This window comes from Stigmatopora argus, chromosome 15 (genome assembly GCF_051989625.1).
Source record: "Stigmatopora argus isolate UIUO_Sarg chromosome 15, RoL_Sarg_1.0, whole genome shotgun sequence".
Classification (NCBI taxonomy): domain Eukaryota; kingdom Metazoa; phylum Chordata; class Actinopteri; order Syngnathiformes; family Syngnathidae; genus Stigmatopora; species Stigmatopora argus.
The window spans coordinates 2,500,790-2,522,500 of NC_135401.1; the positions used below are offsets into that span (position 1 = coordinate 2,500,790).

At 39.5% G+C, this 21,711-nt stretch overlaps 3 protein-coding genes across 6 annotated transcripts in view; 2 read left to right on the forward strand and 1 right to left on the reverse strand.

Moving 5' to 3' along the window:
- The window catches only part of dlgap2a (discs, large (Drosophila) homolog-associated protein 2a), a 74,278-nt gene extending 73,279 nt beyond the window's left edge, over positions 1-999 (reverse strand). For both annotated transcript variants that reach the window (XM_077620177.1, XM_077620176.1), the window contains exon 1: positions 819-999. The gene's annotated coding sequence lies outside the window, so the exon portion shown is untranslated. The remainder of the gene's footprint in view (positions 1-818) is intronic.
- A 2,748-nt stretch (positions 1,000-3,747) lies between these two features.
- The window catches only part of LOC144089396 (cytospin-A), a 22,326-nt gene continuing 4,362 nt past the window's right edge, over positions 3,748-21,711 (forward strand). For 2 of the 3 annotated variants that reach the window (XM_077620182.1, XM_077620185.1), the window contains exons 1-5: positions 11,211-11,433; positions 12,170-12,327; positions 14,992-15,573; positions 15,691-15,743; positions 20,754-21,178. In XM_077620182.1, the coding sequence (XP_077476308.1) occupies positions 12,288-12,327; positions 14,992-15,573; positions 15,691-15,743; positions 20,754-21,178 (1,100 nt within the window). In that variant the 5' untranslated portion in view covers positions 11,211-11,433; positions 12,170-12,287. Of the gene's footprint in view, positions 3,898-11,210; positions 11,434-12,169; positions 12,328-14,991; positions 15,574-15,690; positions 15,744-20,753; positions 21,179-21,711 lie in introns of those variants that run through there. The other variant, XM_077620183.1, reaches the window with a different exon arrangement.
- LOC144089397 (uncharacterized) lies at positions 6,321-10,331 on the forward strand. The gene is made up of 2 exons (XM_077620186.1): positions 6,321-6,524; positions 8,256-10,331. The coding sequence occupies exons 1-2, from the start codon at positions 6,474-6,476 to the stop codon at positions 8,532-8,534; spliced, it is 330 nt and encodes a 109-aa protein (XP_077476312.1). The 5' UTR covers positions 6,321-6,473; the 3' UTR covers positions 8,535-10,331.

Genomic DNA, 21,711 nt, shown 5'->3' on the forward strand with positions numbered 1-21,711 from the left:
TCGTAATGGAAGCTGGTTGGCGGCCATGTGGCAAACTGGAGGGGAGAGGAAAACAAACTTGGCGGAGTCTCATCTGACACACGGAGCTGTCGCTTGTCTTGTTAAAAGGATTACAGACAAGCCATCTAATTTTACATACATCAGTGCTCCGGGCGTCAGTGTTTTGTCAACTCAGGCGAGTGGATTCATGACAAGGCGCAATTACAAAATACACGCAGATGGTCTTGGGGACAACATAACTGGGACATTTATAATTAGGACTCGGGAGGTCTCAAATGCCATTTGATTTCTTGGAATGAGGGATTTTTAAATGTAAAAATAGGGGTAGAATAGATACAAAGTCAGCTGGGATAGACTCCAGCACCCTCTGCGACCCTAGTGAGGATAAAGCGGTTCAGAAAATGAGATGGTGTGCTTTAGTGTATTTTTGTTTTCTTATTTTTGCAACTTTCTCAGTTTTTTTCACAAAAAAAAATACAAATAGAAAACAACTGCATGTTTCCGGAAAATGCTGGTTTGTAACATTAATAATAATCATGTTAAATTCCTGATCTTACCCACATCAGCTCACCAGAAAAGTCAATTTTTACATGGATTAAAAGACGTAAGAGACGTTTTAATTAAACTAAAAATAACAAAAAAAAACTCTCAGCATTGCAACTATTTAGTTCTCTATTCTCTAATTCATAGATCAACACATTTCAAATGTTACCTTTGTGAATCTGACATTGTATCGATATATAAAAATATATATACATAGTATGCAAAACATTTCTGTGGTACAATACACAAAAAAAGATTACTAACGAGGGGTTTACCGTCTTAAAAGCTGGCATTCGAGGTGGATCGTCCTTCTCTTCACATGTCTCAAGACAAGTTTGAAGTGTACATTAAAAAAACAACTTATAATGGTGTTTTATGCCGAGAAAATATGTAAATATACAATTGTTTGCTCATTTTCACCGTCTTCTCACTCAGTCTTCCACAGGTGCAGCTGGCTTCATTAGTGTAATTACAGCATCGAAACACCGGTGGGGCTGTGGTGCATAACGCAGTGTTTTTTTTTTAATGACTTCAAATGTCAATAACTTTTTTTGTCACTAACAACTGTTTTGTGTAGTTATATTAACTGAGAAAAATAATAAGATATATATATATATTTTTAAAGTCTCCCGTTACCTTTCCTTACAACATTAAAATTTTGCTATTATGCATTAATATATAATTATGGTATGATTCTGCGACGAGTTATTGAATGGGTGTCTTAAGTGATTTAGAAAAATATATTTTTTAAAAAGTCAGCAAAGTTTGTCTACCATTGACATCATTTTCAAATGCTACTTTTTAAATAGAGTTTGACCAGACTGAAATTCCGGTTGTTGTCATTGGCTTTCCTCCATTGTGGCTCTGAAACTGGAGCCCGTGGAGCCCATGGAGAGGAATACGCGTCGCATAGCTCTTTTGCGTCGCGTATTAGATGCGCGAGTGTTTTAGTTGATTGAATAGCATATGTGAATGGGCTAACTAAAGAGTAGTGTGGCAAGCTAACTCTAATGACGGCTAGCGAAGTTAGCTTAACAGTGTTATTCTCGGCACCCAAACGTTTCGGTTTCGAGTCCTTACAGCCGACATGACACACAGGAAAGAAGGTATGTGCCGGTATGTGCCGGTATATTCCGGTTACGCACTGCGAATTTGTTTCGCCCGCATTTAATGTTGCTAGCCAACTAGCTTGCAAGTTTTAGCTGTAAACAAAAGCACGTGTGCCTCTGTCTCGTACATATCGCCACTACTATACTGTCTGTATTGAACTGAATGTCTTTATTGTTATTAAATATGTATAATGAAATTTAAAGGTATTTATTAGCTTTCTGTGACCTCGTATTGAGTCTTGACATGTGACTCGAATCACAAACAGACGCTTGTTATTTATTTTCAAGCGTGAATCTACCACTTGGCGTACGTCATCAATAATTTACTGCAATATTCGCTTTGTGTACGTTCTATATAGTATTCCAGTCCAAGGTACTTCAGAAGCTTTACCCAGCAGCCCCTAAATTGGAGGAAAAAGACTCTTCACCGTGCAAACTAACGGATACATTTGTAAACAAAAAACATGTAAAAAGGAAACCTACGCACCAGGATATTCCTCACAGTAAGAACCATTTCCTGATTTCTTTCTATGTTGGTATCTGTTTTTCTGCATTGTCACAAATAATTTTCTCTGAGGTGGATTATTGAAATATGACATTTTTTTTAATGCAGCACTGCCACCAAAAAATAAGCGGATGTACACGGTTCTACCTTCTCCTGAAGACTACGTTGCACAGTCAATGAAAAATGTCACACCGCCCCAGCTCGAGAGCATAAATAGCTCGGAGGGTTCGTCTGGTAAGACGATGGATGTAAAATGATATTATTGTGAAGCTGTGATTTTCAGCTGCTTGTTGAACTCCATCCAGTCGTTTTATTTCGCTCTATAAAAAGAGAAACAGACCATAAATATTTTGTTATTCCTTAAATGCAGCACGTAAAGACGTATGATTAGGAACAGGAAGAGATTTATTGGCAAAAGACCATCTATAAATTCATTTTATGTTTTCACTTGCTGCTGACTGCATTAGTACCAATGGAAAAGGCTTTCACAGGTCACAAGTTTGATCTGATTTTTTTTTCTTTTGCTAGAAAAGTCACTCATATTTAGAATTGATTTAAATAGTCTGAATATTGTATGCAACCTCCTACCGTATTTTCTCGTATAAGCATACCCTTAAAATTGCCTTAAAATGGTTGAATTTTACAATTTCTCTCGTATAAGCCGCCCCCCTGATTCACAATTTTCACCTCCATATTCCTGGTTTTAAAAGGAAGTACAAATGTGTTACTTTGAAGGGGAAAAAAATGTTAAATATTTTCTCTATTTTAAAATAAATGACCATATCGGCCGCATTTTCTTGCGTTATGGCGTTTCGTGCATGTCAAGTCTAATTTGTGCGCATATAAGCCGTACCCTCAAATTCAGCCATAATTTTTTGAGTGACAAATACATATATTCGAGAAAATTCGGTAGTTGTGCTTCAAGTCTAAGTAAGATGCTTTTTCTTCAAGGTTTTTTTTAGCATTTGTTCCCCAACACAATTAAAAAAATGTCCTTATTACTTGCAGAAGATGACATACAGCAGTGCAGTGAAGAGATAGACCAAGAAAGGAAACGAAGAAGAAAGAGAAGAAAAAGGAAACTGGGCCTCCAAGGAGAGAAAGATGAAAAAGCAAAAACTACAGAGTCCAGTATTGTTCAAAATGAGATGCGAACGGATGAAGTGCACATTACTCGGAACAAGAAAAGGAAATTGAAGAAGAAACGACACAAAGAGAAGATGCTCTCGCTGGGTTTGGTGCCTCAGGCTTCTGCCCTGGAGTTCACATACCGAAAAGAAAACAATGAAGAGGAAGAGGAGGAAGAGGAGGAAGATGGGACGAGAGCTGCTCAGGTAGCAGAATTCCTCAGGACCACAATGGAAGTTTATAAATCTGACTGTGAGTACTGCATTTTGTGGATCATCATTTTTATTCAGAATGCAAATTCTCTAGTGTTGTTTTTTTTTTTTTTACTTTAACTGACAATGTTGTTTGTTACAAAATGGACTGACGTTTGAAAGAAAGAATTTGACAGTTTGATGATATAATGTGGTGGATTTTAAGGTTTACTGCATAAAGAGAAGCTTCCGGAACTCTGCGGGTTGTTGGAGAATCTGGTGAGCAGCATCAGCAGCGGAAAGAGGCCGTCTTCTCTTTTAAAGCATCTTCAGATTCTTCAGCTATGCATCCGAGATAAAGACACTGATGGATTGGAAGAGGCACTGCAAGAACTTGAAAGCAACAACCTGATGGCCGCAGGTGAGTGATTGTTTAGAAACAGCTGTCAAATTCAAAGTGAGCAATTCAAGTCTAGCTTCAGTTCGGAATAAAAGCCTGAAAATTGGTAACCAGATGGAGGTAGCTCTACTTAAGAAATTAATTGTTGCTGTTACATAACTTGGATTTTCTGTACCTTAACTTATTAACTGCCATAGTACGTTTTTACAAAATAAAAATAAAAATTAAAATCCGATCTTTTTTTTTTTTTTTTTTTTTAAACCTAATTCCGATCATTTTTACCCGATTCCGACCCTCTGAAAAAGACACGATTAGGCCCGATTTCTGCTCAGAGACATTCCTATTGTGTAGTCTGACCCACATAGTTAACAAAATTCCTGATGACCTTGAATACTACCTGGATCCGAATCAAACACATTCTCGGCTAGCGTAAAGAGCTAACTTGACAGCCCGTGCTAGTTCCTCACACAGTCCAACACGATTCAAGAACCACACCCGTGTTGTTGTCTTCGTTTCAGAAGAAACTTCTGCGGTCACAGCACTGTTCCAATACTGGATAACTGACATTTTTCCCATAAAGTGAAGCAAAGTGACTGAACCTAGTACATGAACTCTGTGGAAGGATGAACTAATTTTACAGTACTTCCTTGTTTAAAAGCGTCATCGTGTATTTTGGCCGATTTTGGCCCGCATGCCGCACCTTTGACACGTCTGGTTTTGGATTGTGTAATTCTTTTAGTTTCTGGAGGCATAAAACCAAGCATTTTATTTATTCCAAATTAGGAATCTATTGTTGTATCGACCTGTTATCCACCTCCATGTTGTTTTCGCTACGCTGTTCAAATGAATGGAAATTGGTAACGCTTGTCTGTCTTATCTTACCCCCAATTAGCAGTAGAGAAAATGTCAGCACTGCGGGTATCATGTTTTGTTTGTTTTCATGACATTTTACAATATCCAACTAACCAAATACAGTAATCCCTCGAATATTGCGGTTAATGTAGACAACATGGCCGCGATTATTGAAAATTCGCAAAGTAGGGTCACCCTATTATAACTTGTTTTTGTCTTCTTCAGTGATAATCCTAATAGCAAGAGTGGCTTCTAATTATGAGTTTCAGCGTGGATTTTCACATTTTTAGGAACTTAAAATAATAATAATGAATAGTGGAAAAAATTGCAAGGTTGTGAAGTCTCGATAACTGAAGACGCTATAATCGAGGGATTACTGTAGTTTCTAAAACATGCTAGCTTCTGCAAATTTGAAATATATGCGGTATTACTCAAGGTGCTAAGTAGTTTGACATGTTTACTGCTAGGCCGTCCATTCAAAACGGATTTGACGTCTTTTGGGGTCAATTGTATTGATCGGATTGGCCGGGGGTTGGTTGCTTCAACGACTTTTTCCAAAACACATGTTGTTTGTTATCTAACTTTGGACTTCATTTAGAAACCCAGCATGTTGGGCTCATATTGGACTTTAAGCACCATCGCCCCCTGGGAAGCCCGAGGCTAGCCGTATTCTATTCTCGTTCGATTAACCGGGGAGGAGTTCGTGAAGAGGACAGGGAATTATCGTGGCTGGGAATTGTCATTGTGCTTTGTTGACGACGTGCCGTTGTCCGAGTTTGACCCCGTAGGCTAGAGATCTGAATTTGTCTGAACGGGAAGGAGTCAATTGTGCTTAGATCGCAACAATAGATGTTGTCAAATGTACGTTATTGAGTGAAATACGAATGAGTGAATTTTGGGGCTTGTGATGTCACAACCAGAATCGCTGAAAAAAGTGGGCATTCCCTGAGGCGTTTGGGTGGAATAATTATGAAATGGTAAAATAACAGTCAGATCTGAAAGTTATTTTTTTTTGCCTACTAAAAGGATATAAGCGCAGTCATTTTCATTTTTCCAAACTATTTCGTATCACCTTTAACCCTTTGGCTGCCTGATGCTTCTGAAAAAGTGAATTTTACATATAATATATGAATGTTATATTTCATTCTTTCGCTTAATTTTCTGATTTGGGAGAACAATTCCATCCCAAACCAACCAACCACTCGATATTAGCATTCAGAAATCATTCATATATTGACTCTGAAACAGTCCAGTAAAACGTTCATCGCACTATTATTTATTTTGTTTACATTCGAACTGGTGATTATTTTTTTCAAGTTGGCAACTAATGGACTCTAAACATTATTTTTCATTTCTACAGGGCGTTAACTTCAAAACATTTTGGGGCACCCGGTGCCTTTTTGCTAATTAGGCCTGTTTTAATTTTCGCCAAAAATGCCCTATAGGCAATCAAAGGGTTAAGTTGCACCTATTGTACGTCTGTAGGAAGATCAGCCTTGCTTCTGTTTACTTCTTTGTCCCTGTATGCCAAGTTTCGTAATCCCATTAGAAACACCAACTGCCCAAGACCGTTAGTTATATAAGGAAGCATTATCAGTGTAGGCAAGTCTACTTGGGACCAGATATCAGAGCACAGGTTGGAGTGAGAGCCTTCAGCTGGGTAGAGCCTTTGTCAGCGCGTTTCCCTCCCTGGGAGTCCAGGAAGGGGTACTGCGAAGAGCCAGGACGTCAACAGGAACGGCAAAATGATTTTCAGACTCCCCAGACTGACTCCGGGCTACATCAGGCTACTGCAGGTGAGATTTTATTGTCATTTTTGCTTTTGATTTTTGTTGGGTAACTGCTGCGTTGCTTTCGTAAAGGCGCATGAGTGGAAAATTCAAAGCTAAAGCCGTTTTGATGTGCTTGGTTTTACCATATAGAAGCCAGATGTAAGTTTGGGGTTGTACAGTAATCCCTGGAATATGGTGGTTAATGTAGACCAAGGGTGTCAGACTCGGGTTGGTTCGCGGGCCGCTTTGACGTCAACTTGATTTCACGTGGGCCGGACCATTTTAGATATAATATTTAGATTTTTTTTTAATAAATTGATTAAAAGAACTGGATTAAAATCCCTCAATATTCCGTTTTTTATAGATCTAAAACAATGTTTATTTTAGATTTTTATATATATTTTTAGATTTTACAAAATTATTATTGAACTAAAAACTGAAAAAATGAATTAAAAAAATTACAATTATTGATTTAAAAGGGGGGAAATCAGGAAATTTAATATATATCTATACTCTTCATTTTAATTTGATCCTAAAACACAAAGTTGGCACTCATGATTTACTTTCCCGGGCCACACAAATTGATGTGGCGGGCCAGATTTGGCCCCCGGGCCACCACTTTGACACCTGTGGTCTACAGCATATGGACTTTGGAACGTACAAGACCTTACCTCAAATGATCATACAAGCTTAGAATACATATCAAGATGAAACATGGCCGCGATAATTGAAAAATCACGAAGTAGGATCAGCCCTATTATAATTTTTTTCCCTCTTCGGTGCTAAGTCCTAGTAGCAAGAGTGCAGCGTGGATTTTCACATTTTTGTGGACTTAAAAAAATAATAAAATAATTAAAAAATCGCAAAGTAGTGAACTCGCGATAAGTGAAGACGCGGTAATCGAAGGATTACTGTATAGTGATTGTTTTTATTTATATTGGACCTTAGGAAAAAAGTAGTACATAGTTCTATGAGACTCATTGAATTTTAGCATGTAGCATCAAGTCGACACATGATTTACCTTCGCGGTCCACACAAAGTTATCTGGGGGGGCCGGATCTGGCCCCCAGTCTGCCTCTTTGACACCCATGGCTTAGCCTGTGGCTAAGTATACATCAACTATATTTCCCTAAGCTTTACTCGGGCCATCAGGTTGCCTTTTGTGTGCCTGCTAACACAAGCGTGATGCGCAATGTGTGCAATGCAATGAAATATCGACACACACGCACAAAGTCATTGCATGCTACATTCTCCCTAATTGCAGTTTGTTTTAGCTCACCTCACATAATTACCTTTTCACTGACACAAACAATGAAAAAATGTAAGTCGGTGACAACCCATTGAGTAGTAAATGGAAAAGAGAATTGGGCGACTGAGCTTAAGAAATGGCTTTTTAACTGCTTGTGACACAACTCTGTCGGAAAATATCAGCTTTCTAGCTTTATTTATGCCAAAGCTATGCACGGGAAATTGCCCTTGTTTCATAATAGACACGTTTTTGGGTTTTGAGAGATGCCGGGCCGTATTCTAATGGGCAATTTTAAAGCGCTCAAATGGGAAGAATGCTCACATAAGGGAAAATATTTGGGTAAAAAAGCGAGCTGGAATCACCGAACAAAAAAAATGAACACTATCTACCGTTACATTTCCGTGGCTATAGCGTTCATTTTCTCTCAGTGAAGTTTTATTATCAAAAATTATGATCTGTCCAAGTCCACGCGCTAACTTTATCGGTCTTTTTTTTTTCCCGTACAGACTCAGGCCTACCACAATGTCTGCGTGGTGCGCCCACCCGAGAAGACCATGCCCGGGATCGCGATGCTTTTAGGCGCCGTGGGGATCGGGATGTGCGGGTACAGCTCCAGGCAACTGGCGCTGTACCACCGGCCCTCCAGCCGCGTGCTGCAGAGGGTCGGCTCGTACACCGACGCCAGCGCGGCCGCCTTCAGGGTCCCCTTCCTGGATGTCACCCACAGGGCTGGAGCCTGCCAGGAGATCCCGGCACCCTCCTTTGTGGGCCAGAAGTATGTTTAAAAAAAAAAAAAGATGGGCCGGTAGATTGACTCTCAGTGCTGTCCACTGTGGCGTGTCGAAGATCGTAGCTATGCTGGCCCATTGGTCCAATGAGGCCCATGTGCTCTCTGAAGACATGCTCGTGGAGGTATCTGATAGGTTCAATCTGGATCGGCATGATGTGACTTTAGTTCTTTGGAGCCCTGTGGTTCGTTAGTACAAGTGATCGGTTTCTCTAACAACAGCGCAATGGTCAGAAAGGATAAATATTCGATTAGAAGTTTATTTCATCCCGTATATGGGAAATTCCTTTGGGAGTAGCAAGTACAGACACAGAAGACATTGTAGACCTAGTTAAAAAAAACTGGAGCCACACACACAGGAAGCCCACATACTGTGGAATGTAGGCCTGGGGTGTCCAAACTATGGCCAGTGAACGTGGATTGGATTTAAATCACTATCAATAGCAGCTGTATTTGTTTTGACTCATATTTTTTTGTACTTAACTCTCATCCTGTCTTTAACAAAGGATTTCAAGTTGTGTTTTTTTTAAGCACCCCCGCGGAGGGAAAAGTTTGGACACCCCTGAGGTAGATTGTATATGTTTAATGTCAAATTCTGGTGACTGTATTGCACGGTGCAATAACAGAAAAAGTAAATGGGGCATGGCAGTAGTCCTACATAGAAAGATGATATTCAAGAACCTTTTCAGGAGAGGTGCACGTAGTACTTAGCTATCCATCCCATGATACCTGTAAAGAGATCAGTTGCCCTTTTGAGGAAAGCCACAAACTAAAAAGATCAATTTATTAGGGATAATGTGGATATCGCAAGGTTGGCTTTGGACCTCAGTCGTCGTCTAAGTATATGCTACTAATCGTGTCGCAAAGCTTGATCTGGCAGCAACGTGCTGTTGTTCATGCCAGATTAAGCCATGGCGGCACGCAAGATAGCGTTTTAGACCTTCATACTCTGGTAGAGATTAACCCGGCAAGGTGGAAAACCACATTTGAAACCAAATCTGGATTAGAGTGCTTCTCTATTTACCTATTTGTGATTGACAGGACTCGTGCCCCCCAAACTGTAGTACCTTTCTCCCTGCAATGCCCACCATTTATTTCCCTGCCATTCACGAGTGTGGAAATTAGATGAGGGACGATATATAGCACGATTAAAAATGTCACGATACGCATCGAGATGGAAAAAAATTCGAATCGGGATATCAAGACAGGAATTAGGCAGGAAGACAGTGACACCCTCTGGAAATCATAATGCCGTACACTTGTATTCAATATTTTTCCTGATTAAAAAGAGGCAGAAAAATATTTACAGTAATGTTGGATTTTTATTTTTTATTTTTGGCTGATGCAACAATAAATAAATTGGAATTACAACATCGTATCGTGAGTTTAGGTGTATCGTCCCATCCCTAGTGTAAATATAGCATCCCTTACCCGTAAAAAAGCAAGAGGCGGGTGAAAATTGGCGAGGCATTGAGTGTGGTTGAGAATGTGTGCTGTGCCTTAGGGGGAACACTTGTTGTAACTGTCAAATGTTTAGAGGTGAAAAGAGCATCACTTGGAGGGTAAAAGTAGCGTGTGGGTTATTGGAGGGTGGCAAAAATCATTGCTTTTCAGATTGTGAGGGATTACTGCCCAAAAAAAGTGCAAGGAAAGAAGGGAATATGTTTTGCCCTGTGTATTAATGTGTGTAATCTGTAACAAGGTTTCAAATGTTGTCTTTAGGTGACTGTATTTCTCTGTTAGTGATTGTGTAAGATGTAAAGAAATGCAGAATAAAATAATTGCTAAAATGTTTTTGGGGCCTACTGTTTTGTTTTTGACTCTTGGAATTTTTTGGGCAAAAACACACTATGAAAACAAATAGTAATGTTGGTTGGATACATCTCTACGGAAAGTAAGAACCATCTACCCAAGACAAAGCCATTTTTATGATTTTATTCTCACGTGGGTGAGTTTGATGGAACTTGGCGTTGCTGCCTTTGGGCGAGAGTCGAACTGGTTCAACTGGTCGCTAGCCAATTGGTAATTGCAGGGCACGTGACGCATCTTATAGACAAAGCATAAAGGGCAATGGACAAGTTCAAGTTTTAAATTGACCGGAGGAACATGTTTTTTGGAATGTAGGATGTGGTTGAAGTACAGTGGAAAAATGGCAAACCTAAATGAAAAGCATTCAAACTCACCACAGCCTGGATTCAAACCCCAACCTCAGAACTATGAGACCCATGTGCCCTAATCACTAGACTCAAATTATAAAATATATAAGATGACTCCAAAAGGCAACAATAAATATTTTTGTATTATTTGTAGCTTATTTATTATTATTTTATTTATTTGTTTTATTATTATTTATTTGATTTGATGTGTTTCTATTTTATTTATCTTTATTTTATTTATTTCTATTTTATTTTTTCATTATTTTATTTATTTCTATTTTATTTATCATTATTTTATTGTATTTGTCTATTTTATTTATCAGTATTTATTTATTTTATCAGCTGTTCTTATTTATTTATTATTTATTTGTCTGTTTGTTTGTTGTGGTTATTGTGCACTTCGTGGTGAGGCATTAAATCTTTTTATAGTACTTCTATGATGACAAAAAGCATTCAATTCAATTCAAAATATGTTTTAACCCAAAAAGTTGCTCGAGCGCACCCCCCGGTGGACAACCTAAAGCGGAAATCCCGATTAGCACACTTGGGAGTTGCGTGGTCTCAACTCGTTGTCTCTCTTTAGGAGGTGCTTCCTTCAAATTAAGATGATTCCCCTAAAAATGTAGCAGGAATTAACGCGTTTTATTTGAGTCGATTTAGTAGTCGTAGTCGTGCCTGCTGGTGAAAAGCGAAGAAAAGAGGGGAAGACGCACTTTTGGATTAGTTTGTCCGCAGTGAAGGGTTGGTGACTTTTTTCGTCTTTTTGTTTTTTTTACTAACTCATTCCATGGTGTCCGTCGGTTAAACCTTACATTAGAACACTTTAAAATAGTGTTTTGTATTTGTATTTGTGTGTGTGTCATTGCAGTTTCTTACAGAATGAAAGAATGCTTGAAAAATGTAGATGAAGTTAACATGTTGATGCAGTTTTTTCAGATTAAAATAAAATGAAAGCAGATAAGGTAAGTTCTTTATATTGAAAGGTTGTTTTTTTTATTAGAAATTTAGGTAGCACAGAAATGCAGATATTTGTCTTAGATAAAATTTGTTGAACTGCTTATCATGAATTGACTTCTAACACTAACATTTTAATTGATTTGTAGCATGTTTCATAATTTAGTTTTTTTGCTTGAGGAATTCTGGAAATACTAAAAAATATAAAAAAAATCAAATGCTGATCTAACCAAATAAAATGACTTGTTTTATAACCGTTTCGTTCATGTATTTAGTTCATTTTCAGCGACTTTGGTGGCGTAAAAATCTGAATATGGATTGTAAAACAATTAAAAAGAAATTAATTGGACCTAGAATAGAGCCTTGAGGTACACCAGTTTTTATTATTTTGGTTTTCATGCATTCTACTGCTGTCCTTTTAAATCTACTTTATAAATATGACATTGACCGGACTATAATGGGAAGGGCGTTGATATATAGAAATATTTTCAAGAGGGTTGACATTGCTGCCTTTATTTTTCAGTTGACCAATCGTGATCGGCCTCATCGATCATCAACGCTGGACGTGCTGAATGCGGCGGTCACCCCCCGCACCGCCATTTTGATCAGGCGGACACTTTTGTGGGTAAACTGACCGCAGGATGGGGAGCTTTTCCAGCAAGGACGGCCACGGACTCGCAGGTACGTTAGCGCTACGTTAGCAACACGTTTTTAGTTGAAGTTGAGGAGGACGTTTAGAAAATGGGAGGCAAAAGCGGAGGCGGGGATCTTGGCAGCGCTCGCCTGTGATCCATTTGGGCCAGCTGCGATGAATCGGCAGAATTCTCATCTCGGTGCAAGGGCAGGCGATTAATCACCCAAGCGGGGGTGTCGGATGCGCGGCTCGTGGGTCGCTAGCGGCCCGTTAGGTGGTCCGATCCAGTCCACGTTGTAGATCATTCATCAAATGGTTTTATTTTTTTCAACATGGGTCCCTAAAATTGGAATTTGATCAATTCTGGGATTGACTGCGTGCACTACTGCACTTTGCTTAATTTTTTTTTACAATTTTAGATATAATATTTAGATATTTTTTTTAATAAATGGATTAAAAGAACTGGATTAAAAGCCCTGAATATTCCGTTTTTTATAGATCTAAAACAATGTTTATTTTAATTGTTTTAATATATTTTTAGATTTTACAAAATGATTTTTGAACTAAAAACACAGAAAAAAATGATTAAAAAATGACAATTATTGATTTAAAAGGGGGAAAATCAGGAAATTTAATATACATCCATACTCTTCATTTTAATTTGATCCTAAAACAGAAAGTCGGCACTCATGATTTACTTCCCCGGGCCACACAAAATGATGCGGCGGACCAGATTTGGCCCCCGGGCCGCCACTTTGACACATGTGATGTAGATCAAACATGGTCGCGATAATTGAAAAACCACAAAGTAGGCTCATCCCTATTTAAAAAAAACAACAAAAAATATTATTTTTTTTCAGCTAGAATTTTCACATTTTTAATGAACTTTAAAATAAATAGATATATTTATTCATTTATTTTTTTACTTCACTGTTGAGTTCGAGTAGCAAGCGGAGGACAGGGGAGTGGCTTCCCCTTGCGAGTTTCAGCGTGGATTTTCTTATTTTTATGAATTAACCATTATTAATCAACCCAAAAAAACATCCCCCAGAAAAAAAAATACCATGTCGTGAAGCCGCGATATTCGAGGGATTACTGTACCCATTCACATGAATGGACAAGCACATTAAGGTCTGGAATGAAGAAATAAAGGGCTTGAGAAAGTTTTTAAACAATCCTCCCATTCTTGCTGCTAACTCACCAATAGCACAGCATCTAAAAAGAAGGCCTTAATGTTTAAAGATTTAATATTTTGACATTTTCAAATATTTCAATCTCTCAATCTGGTTAGGAAATGTCGCCGCTTTGTTGTGGAAGTTTTTTCTTCCGTTTAATGTTCCTCACGGAATGCTTTTTCTCGGTGACATATTGCCATGGGAGGAACCGTTAAAGTTTTTTTTCCCAGCATTCCACCATGATATCATTATGATGATGCACGCCATTGTTAGCCTGTTTTCTTTTAATTCATTTTCACTCCAAACTACAGTTGAAAAGAACATTTTAGGACTTGCTTTATACAAAAAATACATGTTTTTTTACACTGTCTGACATCAAACCGGATTATTATATCTTTAGGTTAGTTCAAAAACCATACGCAAAATTAACAAACATATTTATTGCGAGCATTGATAAGGTTTTATTAAAACAACATTTACAATACAGTGGTACCTCGACATACGATCTTAATCCGTTCCTTGACTGAGATCGTATGTTGAGCTTTTCGTAACTTGAGCGAACGTTTCCCATTGAAATGAACTAAAAACAAATTAATTGGTTCCAACCCTCTGAAAAAACACCAAAACATGCTATTGGATTGGAAAAAATGTTTTATTTCTTCTAATTTGCCATCTATTAACAAAGTAACACATAACTAGTGGTTTAATAGTAATAAAATGTGTTTAATAGAACTAAAATTAGACGGCGTGGTGTTCCGGGGGGCTTTTTCCACGGCAACGCACTCGTAACCGAACAAACAAATTTAAATAAACTTGGATTAATATATACAGGCACTCAAACATACGTTTAATGTAACTTTACACAAAACTGAATTCTAATTTTGTTTTAATCTTTTTTTACCTTCGTTTTCCGGGTTAGCTGTTTGCCACGCCTCCACCCTCACGTTCGCTATCCATGGGCTGTTTACTGTTGTATTCCCTTCAAAATATTTGGAAAATGATGCACACAAATGTCCTCACAATAGGATAACGCACGACCATTTGCCAACGAGAAGTAGTCTTGAATGAGCGATCGCGGGAGCTAACAGGCTAAGGAAGGAATAACAGCCTTCCCACGTATTGATTGTGGGTAATGACGTTTTATTCTGAGAAAGGGTGCCATTGGCTATCGGTGTTGTGTGCACGAGTATACTTCATTACCCAGAAAGCCCTCTTTTTGCCCGCGCATGCGCGTTGTGCGTTTTCTGGTCCATGTGTAGGCGAAAGAAACCGTTCAGTGCTCGTAGATATCTGTTGTACACGAAAGAGATGCGGCAAGACAGTGCCATGGCCACCTGGCTTGGTTGCATCTCGAAATTTCGATCGTATCTGTGTCGTAGGTAGAGCCGATCGTAGGTCGAGGTACCACTCTACCTTATTTTCTTAGCTTTAATAAAAAACAATAACACATTTTTTAGGGGCGTGCAAACTTTTTCATGTCACCTTTTCACGTCATGACCTTTGACACGGAACTGAATACCCTTTTATTTCCTCCAGGAAACCAATTGGACAGTTTCCACACTCCCCCCGCTTCCCCGCAAAAACCCGAACTCGGATTTGAACCCGGATCCCCCCAGCTCGTCCCCCCCAAGACATTAAAACCCCCCGGCGCAGTTTCGTCGTCACCCCCCGGCTCCAGCGGCGTGAAGCGTTCGCAGCCGATTTCTGCCGTCGGACCCCCCGGGTGGAGACCCCCTCTCCCGCAGCTGCCCCCCAAATGCTCGCCGACAGTCTCGGGAGACCACCCGGTGTCCGTCGAGCCCAAAAGTGGATTAGCGGTGAAGGAACGCAATACTTTGGGTCGAAACGGGGGTCTTTCCATTTCACCAACTCCACCTCAGGCCAAGTGCGGACCCTTCAGCCCTTCAAGGAGCCCACCTTCGCCACGCATCTCCTCACCGATCGTGGCGAGCTCGCCTCGCCCGAAGTGGAACGAAAGGGACGGCGACCCGAGTCGGTCCTTGTCGCCAACGCCGGAGGCCGGAAATGTTAAGTCGGAAGAACTGGAGCGGCTGTTAAACGAGTGTGGGGCGACATTGGGGGGCTCCGTCAGACGGGATGGGACCACAGATGTCGTAGGTGAGACCTAAAAACTAGATTTGGGGCTATGATGATGTCTTTTGGTTCATTATTTGTAAAAGATAGAGGTTTTTTAGTGGTTTTTTTTTTAACTTTGGGACATTTTTTCTCCATCAGAAATGCTGAAACTTCTCCAAGCTGAAGTGAAGAACTTGAAGAACACAATGAAGGTGAGATCTTCTTCAATTAACCATCTTCAATAGTGTTGTTTTTATTTTTTTTATTTACAAATTAGTTACCCCGTAGGTGTTAGCCGGAACAGCGATTGGAGGTTGCGTCTTTGCCCTGTGCCTGTGTGGGTTTTGTCCCGGTACTCTGGTTTTCTCCCACATCCCCAAAACATGGATGCTAGGCTAATTGGATGCTATTTAGCATTCTAGCTGTGTGTGATTGGTTGTTTGTCTCCTCTGCATGTTATCCTCTGGCTTGCGTGGGGTTTCTCCGGGTACTCCAGTTTTCTCCCACATTCCAAAAACATGAATGCTAGGCTAATTAGATGCTAAATAGTCCCTAGCTGTGAGGGTGATTGGTTGTTTGTCTCCTCTGCATGTTCGCTTTGGGCTTGCGTGGGTTTTCTCTGGGTACTCCGTTTTTCTCCCACATCCCTAAAACAAGGAGCTAGGCTAATTGGATGCTAAATAGTCGCTAGCTGTGAGTGTGATTAGTTGTTTATCTCCTCTGCATGTTTTCCACAGGCTTGCGTGGGTTTTCTCCGGGTACTCAGTTTTTTTCCCCACATCCCAAAAACATAGATGCTAGGCTAATTTGATGCTAAATTGTCCCTAGCTGTGAATGTAATTGGTTGTTTGTCAGCTCTGAATGTTGCGTGGGTTTTCTCCGGGTACTCTGGTTTTCGAAATGTCTCGCCTGCATTTTTTAAACAGATTTTAAATGTGTTCTTACATTGGGAAGCTATTTCCACTAGCCTTCCTCCGGTTGTTTAGATGTTTGTTAAGCCTCTGAAGATGATGTAATCTACAGTGATTTCCTGTTTCCAATTGCGACTCCTCCCTTAGGATAGCATCTTCAGGCTCAAATTCTTTCAACAGATGGACGTGCGAATTATAGTCCGGATTATGCAGTGCATTTTTTCCTCAAAATGTTACTCAAGTAAATGTAACAGGTTCCTACCCACCTCTTGTTTCCTTCCTCCCTTATTTTTTTCAACTTTCTCCCATGGAAGATGCTCATAAATGGAATCCCCCCCGCTCAGGCTAGCCGAGAGTTAGCATAGACCGAGAGTTAGCCTTGGATTAGCAATTGTGGCAATCCAAAGAATATGTTTACATTACTCCATCCTTGGCCAATAGAAGTTCCGTAGGCTGACTTTATGAACCCGCTCAGTCTGCTCGGCTACCCTGGGAGACTTTTTGCGGCGAGCCGAAGGAAGGAGGGGGTGCCGGGGCTTTGCTGTGCGGAGGTGCGGGTTCACCAGAGACAAAAGTGGTTTTGTTTTGTTCGCCGTGTCGAGGAAGAGGAGGGATGGGGTGAGCGAGGGTTGATGCGCTTGATCACACTGGACATTTGTTTTTGTTTCTGATGCACACGGGAGGAAGAAAGAAAAGGAAAAAGAGAAAGAGAGTTTGACGTTGGAAAACAGACGTTTCGCCCCCGATTGGGCCTCTAAATTTCTTCAATTCATCCATCAGAGAACAGACTAGATGCTCCTTTCTGAGGAAAAAGAGCTTGATTTTTTGCATTTTTAGCCCTTTGTCAGGGGTGTGTAAACTTTTTTTTCTTTAGAGGGTTTCTTTTAAAAAACATGAAAGGGCGAGAGGGATAACTTGAAATTCTTCCGCTTTTATTTGGGATATAAATCATCGGAATGTAGGAAAAAAAATCAGGTTTAAAAGGGTATTTTATGTATTAATTCAAGGGATGTCTCAACTTTTTCCTGCAAAGACCGCTGTAAAAAATGTGAAAGGGCGAGAGGGTCATCTTGAAATCTTTATGGTTTTATTTGGGAAATAGATCATCGGAATCGTGTAAAAAAAAACATAATAATCATGCTTAAAAGTGTATTTTTATGAATTAATTCAAGGGGTGTCTACATTTTTTTCTGCAAAGCCCGCTGTAAAACATTTGAAAGGACGAGAGGGTCAACTTGAAATCTTTCCATTCATCAGAATCGTGGATAAAAAAAATCCGGTTTAAACGTGTAGTTTACGTATCAATTCAATCACTGGGAGGGCTTTAAAAAAAAAAAAATGAATTAAAAAAAAAAAATTTTTTTTTTTTTTTTTTGTTCCTCCCATTCAAAATGGATAGGATGTCTCACACGTCAATGGCGGCAAATAAGTTAGCTTTTCGAGACAAAAACAACAACTGGTCATATGAGATGGAGTTGGCATGAATGTGTTTTTCATCTTTGTCCAACTATGCGTCAAAAGCAAAAGGGCGATTGGAGAAGACAAGAGACTAAACAATAATTCTTTGGGAAGGGAACTTGTTGAATTCTGACATTTGTGTGCATATGCAGTTCTTCTTCCGGGACCATGTTTGTGATGTGTGTGTTCATCCTGAGTGTCCGCGTGCGCCCTTATCTCGCTGTGAAGTGAGGAGCACCCCTTCCTGTTTCCTAAACCGCGGGTGTCAAATTGGCGGCGCGGGGGCCAGATCTGGCACGCCACGTCATTTTACAAGGCCCCACATAGCAAATAACTTGAATCGACTGCATGTTTTTTTGCTCAAATACAATTTATGTCAGTACCACTCATCCATTATTTAAAATTTTTCCCAGTATTTTGATGTCCTTAAAAAAACTGAAACAAATACTGAATATTTGATTTAATACTGTACTATTTTCGTTTGTTAAATCCAAAAAATGTTCACAGATCTCTCTTTTCTTCTTAAAAAATGTAAATGAATGAAAGATTTAAAAGGAAAAACAATATAAAAGAATATTTATTGATCGCTGCCATACTTCCCAGTCAAACCGAATTGGTCTTCGTCAATGCCGCACTCCATGCCAACCTTTACAATTGAAATGGATTTGACGTCTATATCTGTCAATGGTAGTGAAAGGGTTAAGGGCTACAAACAACAAAATAATCTTGAGGTATATATATTGCAAAACAAATACAAATACATATACAGCACTATACTGTATGTGTACAGTTGTACCTCTACTTACAAAATTTATTGGTTCCAACACTTTTTTCGTAACATGAAAATTTCGTAAGTAGAAGTGTACTTTATATGTAAATTCTCTAATTGGTTCCACGGTCCTCACACAACTACCAACTAAACCCTTTAAAATGGGTCAGTGTCCCAGTGTTGTATGAAAGATGGGAGGAAACACAAAAATGAGAAAAAAATATAAGGAAATCAATTATTAATGTCATAAAATTAATAAAGCATATAAAAACGTGCCCTGTGCCGCTAAAATATCTCCCTCCGTGGCCGTTACAGATTTAATACCCATATTTATCCGCTAGATGGCGTTCTACCAAGGCCGAAAGCCGTCCACTTTGTAGTACATTTTAGACTTTTACGTGTGCCCTATTTGTGTGTTTGAAAATATGTGTCACGTTGCATTTGTACTGTTTTTAATCGCTTAATAAGGTGAATTCAAAATAAAATAACGGATAAGGAAATGCATTTACTTTTTGGGGGATTTTGTAACTTGGATTTTTATTGTATCTTGAGTCACTCATTTGCATATAAAAAAATGTGTAACCTGAAACTTTCGTACCTAGAGGCATTCGTAAGTAGAGGTATGACTGTACATATATACATTAATGCATTTCCTTAATATCAAATCAGGACAAAAATCTGTCGACTTGGGACATCCCTAATTTTTGGGTCACGTTTCCCCGTTGGGTTGCCAAATAGCACAAAACTTAAAAAGTCCGATCAGTCGATCCCGCAGTTCGGCGGTGAAGTAAACCAAGAAGGAATGCGAGTGCGGGGGAGGAAATGTGATATGTGTGCGTTCAGCGTAATGGAGTCCAGCTGTGGTCAGACGAGGGAGCGTCGACTCGGATGGGTTATTACTTCCTCCGTCCGTTAGCTCATCCAATAACTAACCTCTGCTCCTTGGCTGAATTTGAAAAAAAGCACCTGGCCGATATTGCTTTCCAGTCCATTCGCCGCTTCATTAAATATGAAGCCATCTTTCTTAGTTTCTCATTTCAGAAATGCTTTCATACTGTTGAGGTGACCGCTCCTCTTTTTGTCACCACCCACTGCGGACGTGATATGAAGAGGGGCTTTTGTGTGGGTGGGTGGGTGTGTATGTGCGACCCTCGACATCGTAACGCGGAAACTATTTGAACATGATGACCGAACTTTGCTTTGTTCAAAATGTTGCCACAAAAGTATAGTTATTGTAGGCATATCTCGTTTTTTGGGGCCTTCTCTCGTTCTTGTTTAAACATGTTTTGGTGTTTTTTTGTGGTTTTGCGGACAGATTTTGCATATTTGGTTTCAAATGACAGAAAGACACGCCTCCTTTTTTACTTGCCATATGCAGTATATCATTGGATTCATATTAATATCATAGTTGGCTGAACTATAATGCAGTATTCAGTTATAACGATCTTAATAAATCAAAATAAATAAATCAAAACTGCTTCAAACAGAGCGCACAACAACTGCCAATCTTTTTTTTCTATATTAGAAAAACTATGTTGTCTGTTGTTGCCTATTTTACTATTATTATAACATATAATGTTTGCTCTTGGTTTCTGATAAATTCAGAAAAAAATCCACCCAAAACTTATACTTGTACTTATGTTGTTTTTAGCAAGATCATGCTATGCTAACATTAACAGTTTCCTATTTGTCTGTTGTTCCCTATTTTACTATTACTTTAATATTCTATAATTTCTTGTTGGTTTCTGATGAATAAATAAAGTTACAATTAAATGAATTATATTTTTCGTTTGTAATAAGCTTTTGGCTATAGTGACTTATCTTTGGGTGCGACTTATAGTCCGACAGATACGGTAAACGGAAAGCTGGGTTACAAAAAAAAAGCTAATAAAAATAAAAATCATTCTAAAAGCAGCCGCCTGATGATGTAGTGCTTCAATCGCCGGACCTCGGTGGCGGTGTGAGTGTGAATGGTCGCCTGTCTCTGGCGACCAATCTTGGGTGTAGTCAGTCGGGATAGGCTCCAGCAGTGGTATGGAATATAAATGAAATTTTTTAGAATTTCTTTTTGTTTTTATTTTCAGAGCGAGCGAACGGAATGGCTGCAGTTCCAGGCCGATCTCCAGGTGGCGGTGTCCGTGGCCGACCGTCTGAGAGCGGAGGCCGAAGAAGAGTTGACGGCCCTCCGGGTGGCTCACCAAGACGTCAAGAGGGAATTGGCGGCGGCCCTGCACCGGCAGAAGGAGGCCGACGTGCAACTGGTCTCTCTGAGAGGCGAGCTCGAGGAGAGTAGGCAGAGGCCGCCTAACCCGGAAAAAAATGGCGCCCGTGAAGGAGAAAAGACAGCCCTCGCCAAGCACCCTGACAGCAGGGAAGGCAACCATGACAACGGGAAAAGTGTCGTCCAGGAAGACGGTGTGTCAATCGCCAAACGCTACCTGAGAAATGTAACCAATGAGGAAAGACGCAGGGAAGATTTTCGACGGACGGCCGCTTCTGAGAGGTCAAGGTGAGATCAACTTTTGTTAGGGTTGCTGGATGGGGGTGTTTTTCCTTGTACGTCCTGTCCGGTTTTCGCCTGTTGTGGGACACTTTTGAATTGAAGGCTTTTATTGTCGTGATACAAGGATAATGAGATTTAAAGCTTCACCACAAAGTGCACAAACAACAACAACAAACAGACAAATAAATCATTGAATAATAACAATAACTAATAAATGAATAATCGATAAGTCAGAAATAAATTAGTCAACATAGTAAGTAGTAAACAACATAAATAAAGAGGGAAGTGCACAAATAACAATAAACAAACAATAATAAATAATTGGTAAATAAATAAGTAGTAAAAAGTAGTAGACAACATAGGTAACAAGTAGTCGTCAACATAGTAAACAAGTAGTCGTCAACATAGTAAACAAGTAGTTGTCAACATACTAAAAAAGTAGTTGTCAACATAGTCAACAAGTAGTTGTCAACATAGTCAACAAGTAGTTGTCAACATAGTCAACAAGTAGTTGTCAACATAGTCAACAAGTAGTTGTC